Below are 14,521 nucleotides of genomic sequence, written 5' to 3'. Positions count from 1 at the left end.
AACATGCCAAACGTGAATGCTTGGCACTCACGTGAATACTAATGTCTACATAAGGTAGAAGCAGCAGGAGTTCAGAAGACATTGCCTTCACACAAGCTCCAAAAACACAAATAGACGTAAATGAAGTCAACTGAATTTGGGATTTAAGATCTAGCTAACTTCAAATTGAGGTTTTAAGATGACTTTAAAAACTCCTTGTTTTCACAGAAAAGGAAAACAAGGGCTGGTTAACCACAGCAGGCAAACTAATCAGATGATGCATGGAAAAGAATGCTCTCCGTTATTTGAATGGCAGGTCAAATATAATTTGCTTTAGAAAAATTAAAAACTGTAAAAATTGATCAGAAATCTTAGGAAACATGCAACTTTGACAGAAGTTGGGGATCTCTGCTAGAAAACAACTTGAAGTTTTGCTTACACTCAGTTTCTTTTGCTATTACAGCTGCAACAGCCAAGTTGATGACATTTTCTAACACACCCTAATACATACTAGGAAAAAACCTAACAAGAGGAGCTTTGGGTGTGTTACAATTAATCTCTCTATACCACTGAATGGGTATAACAATACACGTGGCCTTCTTAGGTCAGCTAGAGCCTGTAACAAACCACTAATATAAAGTCCTGTTTTGGTGGTTTCTTTATTGATATACAACTTCCCTCCCTGTAAGCCCACCAAGTAGGTGAATCTATAAATCAAACAGGGAAACTAGGGAAATCCTACCATTACATACCTCCTGCTGATAGATTAAAAGAAAGCGTAAGGAACTGGTATCATTCTTTCAAAAAAGGATTTGTTGAGAGGCTTGTACACTAAATACAGATTTGAAGCTAAAATTCATAAATTGGAAACTATCAAGTCAGCATATCAAAACATGGGCACCTCCTGATTTTCAAATTACTTGCATTTCTGAAGCAGTTAGAATCACTGCAGGAAATCCAGTGTACTACATGCTATACAAATAACACAAGCACCAACTATCAAGCAACACCAGATTGACTTGAGACTTCTGACAACATGAAAAAAAGGAGTAAATCTGTGTTTGCACAGACTTTTTTCAAGTTACACAGAATTAACATGCAGATTGGCTGAGAAGCATTTGCACAGCAGCAACTGGTGCTAACTATAAACTAGGCAACAGTGTTAACAAAAGCCTAAAACCAATACAAAAGAACTTTCCATAGAGACTACAGCAGATGTTTGTTTTCCATTCTTAGCACTGTAATTGCCAAAGATAGAGAGAGCAATTGGATCTAATTTTGTTGCATACAAAAAAAGATACACTGAAGTATCATTTCTATTGCCTAAAAACACACAGGGAAAGCACACGAAACGGGCTGCGTGTAGCAAACAGGAACACAACTGGTTCCTACAAAGAAATCCACTTTCCAACTGCTAAAATGAATTAAAATAATGCAATTTAAAGAACACTTTTTGCAAACTTAGAAATAACCTGTACTGAAACAGATCATTTTTCAACACTGAATGCTTTTCCACACCCTCCTACTCCACAAGACAGTAGTGTTACCAACCCTGTGATTAGCAAGTTTTAGAACTTTGAGATGAAGTCAAAACTTTGGCTTGTAACATTCTTCCAAGTTCTTTATAGTTTACAGAGAACCAATCTGCACTCCTAGAAACACTACTTTTTTAACACCATATAGAAAAAAAAAAACCAAACAAACAAACACAACTCTCCCCCCATTTCAATGCAATCAATAACAGTATTTTTTGTTTAAAACCTGTGTCACTGCCAGCATAAAGACTTTTGAACTACTTGCATTTGTCCTCTGGACTAAATGATTATATTACAAATCAGTTGAATGACCCTGTACTGTACTTTCAACAAGCCTCCAAAGAGTACAAAGAACAGAGAAACACAGCCAGAAACAGCACTTACATCAGAGCATCAAAACCAAGTAACTTCTTTTACATCACTATCACCCAGTACAGCAGATAGTTCTCAAAATCCAACAACAACAAAAACCCACATCAGCAACATCTCAAGCAACAGTTTTCCCTACCTCAAGGCTATAAAGAGCTTACAGAGTTTCTACTTGTAGTTTATTATGAAACTAACATTTTTTTTCCCTACTAGGATAAGAGAACTTGTGTTGGTCAAGGTATGTAGTAACTGTGGAAGCAGTTTTAAAAGTTCACTTCTGGAATTTGACCAGAACAATGACTGCTCCTTAGCTGTAATGCTTACTGTAAGAGCCTATCAATTCACTCAGAACAGCCTGGAATAGTGTGACTATGCATTTATTTATTCCAACATCAGGGCCCTCACAATCAGGACGAATCCTCTTACACACATTGCAAGCATCCAATCAGTGAAAGATTATCACAACATTAAGGCCGTCTGCAGCACAGGAATGAACAGCACTGAGTGTTTTATTATGCAGTCACCTGGTTGTGCACAAGAAGGAACAACCCCAGCCAAGACATCAGGCACTAATTATCATTACAATTTTTTTCAGTTTTAGGAACTCTGATCAGCACCTGCATGTCAACATGAAAGTCACAATGCACTTTCAGGGCCTACTTACTAATCTTAAGAAAAGCCCAGTCTGGCAAAACTGAAGAACCAAAATACCAATCTGCTTAGGCATAAAATTAAACGGGCACAGAATACTCCACCTTCCTTATAAAGCTCAATGTTACAAGGCTAAACATCCACTTTAAAAACAAACACATGGAAAGGGCATATTTAAAATGATGTTCTCCCTCTCTTCATAAGCCTAGTATAACAGTTAAGAGATAAAGTTCTACCACTTGTAGCTGGCTATTTCTTTTTCCTGTCCTGACTCAGAGCTCTAAGCTGAAAGCATGAAATAAAATCACATTCACGGCTGTCCTGATTCACCTACCTGATATAGGGATCCCTCCCAGACCTGTGCTGTGTTGTGGTTGGAGATTCAAGTCCAAGAAATTACTATTTGAGGTGGGATTTGCTGTGTGGTTCAAGTGCATGATGCTATTGCGTGGAAAGGCCATCCAAGGATAGCGAGCTGCTTGGCCTGGAAAACTGAAGGAGTTGTAAACTGCTCGATGTTGTTGAAACTGTGGGAACCTCTGTGGCATGACTGGAAAGGTGCTACTGAGAGAGTTGGCATTTGCGGGTGCAGCAGGATGCAGAAATCCAGAGCCTGGCCCTTTGGCAGCTGTAGTGTGTGGGGAAGGGTTCTGAAGAGATGTGGGCGAGAGGGAAGGTTGGTCTTGAACTGACAGTTCCTTCTCAATCAGGTCTGCTAAGGCTTTGCGGGTGACGTCAAAGGGGTCAAACCCTAAGTCGTCCTCTTGCTGTTTGGAGGAACCAAACCCAAAAGCCGCTTGCCAGTCTGTGGAGGAAGATACTGGTATAGTTTCTGTTGGAGAGGAATAAGATTTAGAACAAGGATTAGTAAGTACTTGCCCATAGAAAAATCTCAGCCTTAGCATGTTTTACTGTTGCAAGTTTATCCCTCACGTAATATTTGTTTGTAAATTGCTCAAAGACAATATTCATCAGGAACTCCATTTTCAGACAAAAGACAAATTTCTGCTTTAGTTGAAGCTGCAGAACTAGAAAGCAGTGGTTTTACTGCAGAATTCCTTCAACTGCATAAAAGCTACTGTCAAATAAGTATTTTTCAAGAAAAGCAGAGTAGAAAGAGACCGATGAACATTATAATGTTATGTAACATTATACTTAACATCCAGTTACTGGAGGGATGTGTAACCAGAGTTTAAAGTTGCTCAACATTTTGTTTAAAGTATTAATGCTGTGCAAGAAACTAGGTGGGAGGACGCAGGGTGGAAGGGGGTATTCTCACAGATACTTCTGAAGCGGTTAAAAAGAAAAAAATGGCTACTACTATTGAAACAACAAGCCAAAGTCCTAAGTGTGCACCTGGATTAAACAAAGGAAATAAGGCATTGTGTTACAAGATACTATTAAATATCCTTAAGCAGCATTGCAGAGTCTTCTCTGAATTTTCAATTGGCACTTATTCCCTTATACTGCTTAAGTTTTTTAGTTCAGGTTTAGAGCATGCCATTCCAATTTTCAGAATAGTTCTCCTTGAAACTGCACTGAAGAAAGCAAAGTTCAAGGAGGCAGCATCACTTATATTAACTCCCTCTGCTGGTAGGGAACATAGACTGCTGCTTAAGCCTAGTGTCCTCTCAAAAAGAATATCTATAACTCCATTTCCAGAAAAAAAAAAAAGACAAACTCCCTGTCCTTCACATTTTTACTGTAATAGCAATAATATATTTTTAATAATTATGGAAAAAAAAAAAATCTGCTACTTGGAAGTTGTCTCCCACTGCTACTTAATCTTCACACTATTGCGTGTATAGTACATTAACAGCATGTTATTTTCCTGATAATATTATTTAAAAATATTTCCCAGAAGGGAGAGAAACATTAAAAGATTAGCCACTAAGCTACCAGATATAGAAGTATCATTATATTCTATTTATTATCATTCTTATTTTATTTATTTTTCTACCACAGCTCAGGTTTCTAATTCGAGAACTTTAAAATACTGTTAACCATTCCCAAGACTGTATCAATACACCTAATACATCTAAAAAGACGTTTCACTCAAGTGAAGTGGTATTTTGTGCCTTCCAGTTACTGCCTTTAATGGTACTTTCATCTTCTCTGAATATATATAATCTCACTTCAGAAAGATTATTCATCTTCAGATAACTACGCAGGATACGTAAGAAAATTTGGAATTCTGCTGCACAGAAGTAGGCAAATGGCTAAGAAAAACAAAGCAAATGCTCAGTTTACTTAGCCATGCAGTTGGAAAACTCGAAAAGTTTCTTTCAGAAGAAAATTTATGTCAATGCAATTCGTCTGTACAGCAGTGAAACCATGAAAAACATTTGTGAATCAGAGACAGTGATATAAAATCTACCCCAGAGTTTAGTTTCAGACATCAGTTGCAAAAGCAAGCAATACACAGCAATGTAAGCTGGGTGCAGAGCTGTGCCTACCTGATGTGAAGAGGCTCTGTGGTTCTGGTGCTGTAGGCCAGTCATTTGAAGTCTGTGGAGAGCTGGGGAATGGAGGAAGCCCACTGGGGATGGGGTTAGGGTGCCGGAAGTTGTCAGAGAAGAGCGACTGTGATTCTGTTACAGCTCCTTCAAAAGGAGACCGCGCACTGTGGTTAGATGAACTGATGGGTATGGCTGGATTGGGTTTTGTTAAACCAGGCGGCGGTGAAGGTGTGTCACTATTTGTTATCTACAGGCAAAGGACAAAGAGAGACAATTAGGTCATGAGAGTTTATGTATATTCCTCACTAGCAGTTGAAAATTCTCCTCACAACTTCCAGCTGCTTTTAGTTTAGTTATATCATTCAGTATGATTTTTAACATTAAGCCAACTTAGCAGTAGCACATTTTAGTTTTATTTAAAATTACACTATACTTCAGAAAGTATTTGCCTCTCATAATATAAGCTGCACCAAACCAAACAAACTCAATTCATGTGTTCACAGGATTTATCTTTGTCTTACCTGCTGGGAGCTGTCACCATTTCCTATACTGAGGGAATCTGAAGGTTTGTCGATAGGGCTGCAGAAGTGGGAAGGGAAAGAGTCAGTAAGTTACTTAAGTATTTAATGTGAATATCAACATTTGATTTTGCAGTGATACAAAAGCTTTGAAGTAAACCAAAATTAAACTGGAGGAGTTAAGAAGGAAAAAAGTCGACTCTTTGAGACTTTAGTTGTAAACATTCCAATTATTTGCCATATAACATTTCTTCCCATGACTCTCCACTCTGCTTGTGGAGTACCCTGTTACGGGACAAAAGAAAAGTTATAAATGCCTTCAGAGTAACTCTGCCACTACAAAAACAAAAAAAACCTTATGTTCTATAGCAGCATTCCATTTGTGATCAGTTCTATCTCCTTTATTACTGGAGTAAAACTCGGGAACAGATTTGTTTTCTCAATTCCGAAGTTGTCAGTTCCCATATAAATCCTAAATAAATCTAGGGAAAGAAGAGATTAAATTAACTACCTAATCCTGGTGTTAAGAAAAGCTTCGAGGCTGACGGGAAGCTTGGTCTAATAAAAAATTAGTTCCATGGTGAGAAAATTGATTTTTGAGATGACAGAAAGCAAAAAATGCAGGAAAATATAACAAAAATTGTCAATAAATGAGAAGAGAAGGTACAGCAGAAAGCCACCTCAGAATGCTATTGACTAAGAATTAACATGACTCAGCTAAAATGGCACACCTTGGGATTCAAGATTTGACAGGCACTTGTGAACAGCCTTAATTATACTAAATACCACAATAATGAAATGGTGAAAGTTTAAGTTAAGCTCTAAGGCAGAGATTTTCATCTGAAAAATATTTTATCTGCTCTTAAAAGAATACACACAAGCACCTGACTGCATAGCCCCAAACACTAGTCCTGCAGACAGTGACCAGAGGTAAGATTCTTATGAACATGACAAATTATGGGTGTAACCTGTTACTGCAAAGTAAATATAAATATATGTCATTTTAACTGGGTGCAGACTTCAGATTCTAGCTACACTTTGTTTTCAAACACTCCTTGCTGTTGAAAAGCATAACATTGCATAAAGCCACATAGCAAAGTCCAAAATTCAAGGATTTGCTCCTCCACTCATATTTATTCATCCCCTCCAAGACTAACTAGTCTAAAGTCAGTAGATTTAATTCTTCTCTATTCTAGAGAAATTGTATAAAAGCTACTCATCAATGAAAACAATCTGGGAGCAAAAGAATGCTGAATTGGCATCTCAAAGGTAACTGAAGGTCAAGTATTTACAATCACAAAAGAAAAAATCAGAGGAATATTTGCAATTTGCAAGACTTACTGGGGTACTTGGTGGTTGAAAACTATTTTAAAAAGTTCTTCTACTTTGAATAAACTCCCTTATTTTATTAATTTCTGCATACCTACAGCACAGAAATTTGCTGTAGACTTCATTAATCAGATAAAGTTGATTGCAGAGCTCACGTGCCTGGTATGTTTTCTCAAAGCCTTTGATAGGGACTCACAAAATCACAGCTCAGAGCTATGCAACAGGCAACTGTTAATAGCAATAAATATGCAGAAAGACAATGATCATTACGCTTGAACTTGCTTAAGAAGGCTTTAATTTTAAGACATACTTCCAGACCCCAAGAATGAGCATGATTCATTACTGACTGGTCATAATATTTTACTCATATGTAGTACATGCTTTCCAGAAATGGTGAGGAAGAAGTTTCATGTTAATACTGAGATGCAACCATAGGATCTGCCCACATCTCAGCTGAATTGGTATTACATCTAAGAAGTAGATGTAGCACTCAGTACAGAAGAAGTAGAGCAGCACTCAGTATCACATCAATACCGGCTTAAAATGAAGATCAGCTGCCTAATCAACAGCACTACTTCTTGAAATATTTAGTATTACCTTGTTATTTTCCCATTCAACCTCTGAATGGGCCCAATTTGGTCCAGCAAAACACTGGAACAGTATGATTTTAAGTGCAAGCAACACTTGCAATGGGAGAAAACAATTCTATGCAAGGGAGGCACCAAAATTGGGCAAAAAAAGTACTGGTCAATAATGAAGAAGTTATTGCAGGAAGATGAATTACTTGCTTTGTATACAGAAGCCTCAGTTGAATGTGCTGTCTTACTGTTCCTGTTACTGATCAAAAAATCATGGAGTCATTACTCTACAGTAGTGTTTTTGGAACACATTACAGTGAAGAGATGACAAATAGTCATCCCTAACATTTAAGTTTCCTTCTCTTGAAAGTTTTTCTAGTGTTAAGTCTCCTGATGTACAGCAACTGACATGTTATATTTGTGGAATGGTTTTGTACAGAATTGAAGGGTTCGGTTTTGGCTGGGACCATGCACGGCTGCAGGCAGCTTTACAAGCTGTTGATGCCCTAATTATGCAGCTCACCTCAGCCCATACCTGTACCATCACTAGTAATGCGAGGGTTTTCCTGCAGAGTCTGCCAATCAGCCATTTTGACATGGGCTAAGCCAAGCTTGGCTTTCTGTGTCCTGATCAGGATTTGAATCCAGTTCTCCAACCACAGAGACTGGAGAATAATTCCCTCCACACCAATCAGTGAGAGAGAACAAGCTATCTGAAGTATAAAAGGCAGCACAATTACCCGAAATCTGAGTCTGCACCATCTGGAGTCATGTGTTCTGGGTCTGTGCCATTTTCTAATATAGGAGGCGTTTTCCTGTGTTCCATTGTTAAGCCGTTGGCTGATTTACTTGAACTCTGTAATGATGGCCAGGCATCTTTGTTATTACTGTTGGGTCTGGAAAAAGGCAAGAGTTAAAAAAAAATAAAAAAAAAAAAAGAAGAAAAAAAAAAAGAAGAGTTCAAGTTATGAAGAAAGTGTTTTAAAAATTGTAAGCACTGAGGAAATGAATCCTTGCGCCAGATAAACCACAAAAGCAGATTTATCTGGATATTAGAATTTAAATGGTGATGATTAAAAAAAAAAAAAATAATCAAGGGGTAGAGATGGGAAAAAGAAAACTGGGCAGAACCCTCAGTTTTCTTCACTGAATAGATAACTGCACTGCCAACGCTGGAGTCTGAACATGTTCATTCAGGAAAAAAAAAAAAAGTCCACTGACAGTTTCAAGTACCCAGACCTATGTATACCTCATTTGGAGTTACTGGCTTAATCCCATAAGTATTTTAAGTCATTTAAATCATTAACTAAACCATTTTTAAGAAAAAAAACCTTCTACATCCCAGGATCTATCAAGCCTGGCTCAGATTAAGTTTGTGTTTTATTTCTGCACAAGAGTCCACAGCATTACTAAAGGACCATGAGACCAGTCAGATGAACATTTTTCATTCAAGTTACTGCTCATTTCCCCTCCAGTTTAAAGCTATAATTACTCCTCAAACAAAGACCCATTAAATTCCATTTCAGAGAGCACATTCAATCTGAAAATTTCAGAAGACTCAAAGCCAAAAGTATCACTGAAAATAGTTATATTTTATACAAATTAAAGTACTCTGGAATATTATCTATAACCAAATGCATTTGAGTACACTGTCATCCAAAAAAAACTATAATAATCCAAAGTCTCAATATGAGAGGTTTATCTTTACCTTCTCCACTTTTCTTCCCATTAGCTTCAGCTTTTCATTTGTTTCAGTTATGATGCTACTTTTAGTGTTCAAGTGCTGTAGTTCAACTGCTGTTTTTGTAACTAAAAAGCCCTTAAAAAATGTATTTTCTGGTAAATATGTTTCTTCTGCTGCCCCATTTATTAATGTTCTTAATACTTGGTCCAACACCTACTCTACATATCTGGATCAACTTAAGTTGACAGTCATAATCTGGAGATTCCCATAGCTGTTCATAGCTGTTTCATTCAGTTAGGACTGGTATTACTAGCTAACCTCAAATGCCTATTACTATTTAATGATTTGCTACTCCACTTGTACCCCTTCTCACATACCTATCCAACATGCATGCAGATGAGACTCATAACCAATTTACATATCTCATCCTTGTTTTGTACACATTTGAAAGAGAGTTAGCAAGTTGATCGGATATTGAGCAGTGAAGACAACCTATACGTCCTTATAGTAATTTAATATTGTCTCAAAATGACCCACTCACAAAGGTGAGTCATAAATCTAGATATAACCAGACTAAATTCATTAACAGACTTCAAATACACTATGTTCGCTACGATATAAAGTCACCTCCATACTACAACTTGAAAACGTCACAGTAAAAATCAGTTTTGCAACCAAAATGAAAAGTTAACAGCCTTATGTGGCATTTTGCACGTGTTCTTATTGTTGTTTTTTCTTTTATGTTCAAAACCATAGGCTTCCAAAAGCCTTCTCCAGTAGACCAGTGTCTAAGAAGTGTTTTTTCCTCTTCCAGCAAATGAAAACATTTGTTTCAGTTCTTAGGGGAAAAGTCAGTAGGAAAAAAAAATTTCAGAGTAGGAACTTTGAAATAAGAACAGAATTTTGAAAAAGCATTTCTGCAGAGTTTAAGAAATGTTGTCTTCCCTATTATTGTTTATTTATAAATATCCATCTACTATTCAGAAGCCAACTACTGTTTTCTTCCAAAGTGAAAGAAATCGGCATGCCAGAAACACGACTGACACAAAATTGTCAGAAGCTCTGATAAACTGGCAGATCACATTAGTGAATCAAAACAAAGAAGAACATGACTAGGTACAAAGTTGTAAAATTGTAAAGAACATTTACCAGCTCACAAGCTAAATATTGTACTGATAAGACAGGACTTCAAGAAAATAGTTAAAAATCCCAGCTGCAAGAAGAAACATACTTTGCAACCCACAAGATGGTACCTAGTCATTAGGAAAGATCAGATTCTGTGTGATGATGCTGTTCAGTTGAAAAGAAAAATCAACTCCAGATTACTTATTCCCTTTAGAGAAACATGCCATTTTTTCCTCAGAAGTGCTAAAAATTTTAGCACTGGTCATGCTCCAATTCATACTTGCTACCCAAAGGCTTAAGCTTGCTGCTGTTTAAGATGGAGCATTCTCTCATATCTGGTACCACTTATCTTCATTTGTCTTCCTTGGATCTAATAAGGTGTCAAATTATTATTATATGTTCAAAGTCTGAACTAATCAATGCACAAGCAATGCAGGAAGCAGTACGTTTGCTTTCTTTGCTATACTGTTCCTTTCAAGTCAGTACTGAACCAGTGCACAAGAAATACAAAGATGTAACAAGTCCTTGAGAAAAGATCAAATTGGAAGCCTGACCACTTGCAGTCAGAGAGTGCATGACATTTCCTGTAGTAGATTAAGAAGATAATTCCAGCTGGTATGCCAACTCTCAGAATTGTATTTTGTGGATTGAAGTTCCACTAACATCATTTTAGATACAGTGCTTCCTTTCTTGCTTAAATTGTTCTGCAGTGACGTCACCAGCAGCAAACCACCTGAAAATTCAGTGGATAAACTGGTCCACAACACAAAACACGATCAAGGCCAAGGTGCGCATGAAGCACAATTTAAGTTTTACATTTCACCCTACCAGTGTCATTATAAGAATCCTAGTATGAGAATCTTACAAAAAGGAGCAGAGGAATTAATAGCTTCTATCTTAAATATAAGGTTTGAGCAGATAAAAAACAGGAGGACTGACCACCTTAGACTTTCATTCACATTTGTATGACTGTGCTCATATCAATAGAAATCTTTCCATAACTTAATGAATAAAAACCTACTGCAACAGAATAAAACAAAATAGCAATAAGTGCTATTTTCTGATTAAAACTGTGAAAATAATTCTCGTGAATTTCCAGATTCCAAGGTTTTTATACTTAAAAGAAGAACTGCAGAGTCATGCTATGAAGACAAAATAAGAAAAGCATATCAAGACACTAGGCTGTCTGTTGTACGATGAGACTGCATCCATATATCAAACACTTCACCAATAATGTTAACATCTGTTACTTAATTACTACAATATATATTTATGAAAATATGAAATGAAAGATCTTTAAGAATAAGAAAGCATCACTTGGAAATACTGATCCAAATGCATACTTGGTAGAAGTGAGTATTAGAACAAAGCATTGCACAGCCCTCTAACTTCAGAGAGAGGAACATTACCTAAATTTTTCCACACAATGCACACTGAAAAGAGCAGGCTATTTAAGGAATGCAAGAGGAACAAGAATGTCTTCTGTGGAGTAACCAGTAACAAAACATCGCCAAGTAGCAGCATCAGTACTTACGCATCGTACCTCTGCAGTGCTGTCACTTTGTTCTTGTTCTTGTCAACTGTACCCGTAGATAATTGAAGAAAGTTGGGGTTTAGTTTGTATAGTTCTTGCAGTAGTTTCTGTTCATATTCTTGGTGCTTACCCGCCTGCAAGGAAAGAGGAACTTGCAATGAACAGACGCTAATTTCACATATTTATATACATCCCAAAACTTAGTAATTGAGCTGTACCAGCTTAAGAGGTCACCCTGACAGACTGAAAAAGTTTTTCTTAACCTCAGTACTGATGTGATGTCAGCAAATCCAAAGCTTGCCTAGAAATAACTCAGACAAATTTAGCCAGTTTATATATATTATATATACATATATATATATTTTTTTGCTTCCAATGCAGAAAAATAGTTGCAATTTGTTAAAACTCAGTCTTCCATTCTAATAACAAGCTACACTATATTAACTCTACATCATAAATATCTTAATATCAAAGATAAGCATACAGTCTACATTCTACATATTGATTACACCAATCTTTTCAGAAAATGGACTGAACAAAATCAAAGCTTGTTTCTGGTCAGAAGCTCCCCTACATAAGTCATTTCATATAGGCTTAATAAAACACCACTGAGGTGATACAAGTGTTACCTAACATGTGACAAGGAGCATGTTCTGACCAGTAATTGAAAAGTCATTCCTTCTAGTAATTGAAGAATTTAATTATTTTAACTGAAATGATTGAGAACATCTTCTTGCTTTCAGAAATTGAGGATTGACCCCATGTCAGAATGCTAAGCCTGGCAAGTAAGAGTATTTTTCAGTCTAGCTTATCTATAATATTGTGCTAAAATACTTAAATACTATTTGCAAGTTAAGTATTTTAATAATTTGAATCAATATGCAAAATTGAACAGTGAATAGCTTTTATCTACAGATTTCAGATATTAAGAGATGTCCTTCAGCAAGAGAGTAAGAGTCAAGATTAAGACCTTCTGAATCTTAAGTCTCAAAACAAGAGTTACCTATGGAATCCTCAAAAAAGGATTTGAAGGCTCTCAAACTACATTTACAATAAAAAAAATAAAAATCAACACTTGTACATTACTTAATCCATTCCCTTTATAAAAGTTTTGTTGGGATAGGAATGGAAGTGAGAGTACTGGCAATATGGACATCATCCTAGAGAAACACTATAGCTTACAAGAATGCTATTCCTTTTTCTCTGCCTCCAAAAATTAAGCAGGGAAATTTACATTTTAAACAAGATTCAAAACAACAAAAATCCCACACACAAAACCTAACAAAACAGCAAGAAAATCCACATGCTAAATAGCTAACTTTAACTTGTCTTTATGGGTGCTATTAGAAAAGCAATTCCATTCCCCATTTCAACTAAATCCTCCAAATCAGTCAAACATTACTTAATATCTTAATGTTTTTGGTACTCTATTTGGTTCTCCATTACAGATTGATTTTGAACGGACACACTTGGGGAAAGTTCATCTAAAACTACACCTACATAGCATTGGCCTCTGAATTGGCCTTTAAAACCCAGAGATAATGAAATCACTGTCAATAGATCTGAAATCTCTAGCTCATTATGCACTCATAATCTGTGCTAGATCTGTGCTAGGCATCATAAGGAAAGATTCTGATAGAGGATCACAACATTTAGCTTTGCAGCCTTTACATCATTGAACATAATGCATCCAGTCACTGCATCTCAACTATGCTCTTCAACTCTACAGAGAGTATAGAGAAGAACAATAAAAATTACCACTGCAAGGGAGAAACTGGTTTAGGTGACCAGAAAATCTGCAATTTGGGGAGAAGGCTGAGAGAGGTACAAACCAAGTTTTAGAACGCAACAAAAACAATGTATAATGCAACAACGCATTTAGCTTGTAGCAATTACCACAATGCTACAACTAGGGGACAAATGACAAAACTGACTAGGAATCAGTTTAACACTAACAAAAAGTACAGTGAAATTTTGGGGCAAAGGGCTGTGGACATGATGGTATGAGCAGGTTCTTATTTATTTCGTTCTTATTCCTAATCACCTGAAAAGATATATACAGCGAGAACTATTCATCTGAACAAGCAGGATATATTTTCTTGAATTAAAAATAAAGCTTAGATTCTCAGAAATAATTACTATTTTTAAAAAAATGTTTAATAGATATTCTTCCTTATTTTCTGCCTTAAATCAGTGTAGCACACAACATCCACCTGTACACTAATGCTAACACCAGGAGTGTGGATCATCTGCTTCACGTACACACCATATGTAAAAACTACAACATGCATGCATACCTAAGGTTGAGTTTAAAATCTGTATCATAGCTCACACAGAGGGACAAACTCAAAAGACTTCAGAACATACCACCATTGAGAAATTAAGGCTATACATTTACTTGCTTCTCTGCTCTAGATGATAAGCATTCCTCTGTCAACGTTGCCATAAAAAAAAAAAACCACACTTGTCCTATTTTAGTTACCCTCAATGTTGTATGTGCAAATGGTTTTTATACCCTTCGCAGGCTAACAGATGTAACACAATCCAGGTAGCACAGTCACATCACAACACAATAGTTAAGCCGTGATAACTGACGAAACACACAAAACCTATGCACGTGTATTAACCTCTTTCACAGAAACTTAAAATAACATTACTTAACACTGACATCTCACCAATACTAAGTGAACTCAGCATTTCAAGGTAGCATGCAACACAGAATATAACTATTCACTACCAATAACTAATTGGTAAAGCATC

The 14,521-nt window shown here is 36.5% G+C and overlaps 2 protein-coding genes across 5 annotated transcripts in view; both read right to left on the bottom strand.

The window, feature by feature from the left end:
• Positions 1–2,981, bottom strand: part of LOC125691301 (solute carrier family 23 member 1-like) — a 55,894-nt gene extending 52,913 nt beyond the window's left edge. The window contains exon 1 of the mRNA XM_048940538.1: positions 2,869–2,981. The gene's annotated coding sequence lies outside the window, so the exon portion shown is untranslated. The remainder of the gene's footprint in view (positions 1–2,868) is intronic.
• The window catches only part of CNOT4 (CCR4-NOT transcription complex subunit 4), a 67,837-nt gene that overhangs the window by 13,827 nt on the left and 39,489 nt on the right, over positions 1–14,521 (bottom strand). For 2 of the 4 annotated variants that reach the window (XM_048940493.1, XM_048940513.1), the window contains exons 7-10: positions 11,762–11,895; positions 5,515–5,572; positions 4,991–5,240; positions 2,869–3,366 (exon numbers count right to left, since the gene is read on the bottom strand). In XM_048940493.1, coding sequence (XP_048796450.1) covers positions 2,869–3,366; positions 4,991–5,240; positions 5,515–5,572; positions 11,762–11,895 — 940 coding nt within the window. The remainder of the gene's footprint in view (positions 1–2,868; positions 3,367–4,990; positions 5,241–5,514; positions 5,573–11,761; positions 11,896–14,521) is intronic. The other 2 variants (XM_048940503.1, XM_048940523.1) reach the window with 1 other exon arrangement.

This window comes from Lagopus muta, chromosome 1 (assembly GCF_023343835.1).
Source record: "Lagopus muta isolate bLagMut1 chromosome 1, bLagMut1 primary, whole genome shotgun sequence".
NCBI lineage: Eukaryota > Metazoa > Chordata > Aves > Galliformes > Phasianidae > Lagopus > Lagopus muta.
This window is presented reverse-complemented; position numbering and strand designations above follow the sequence as displayed.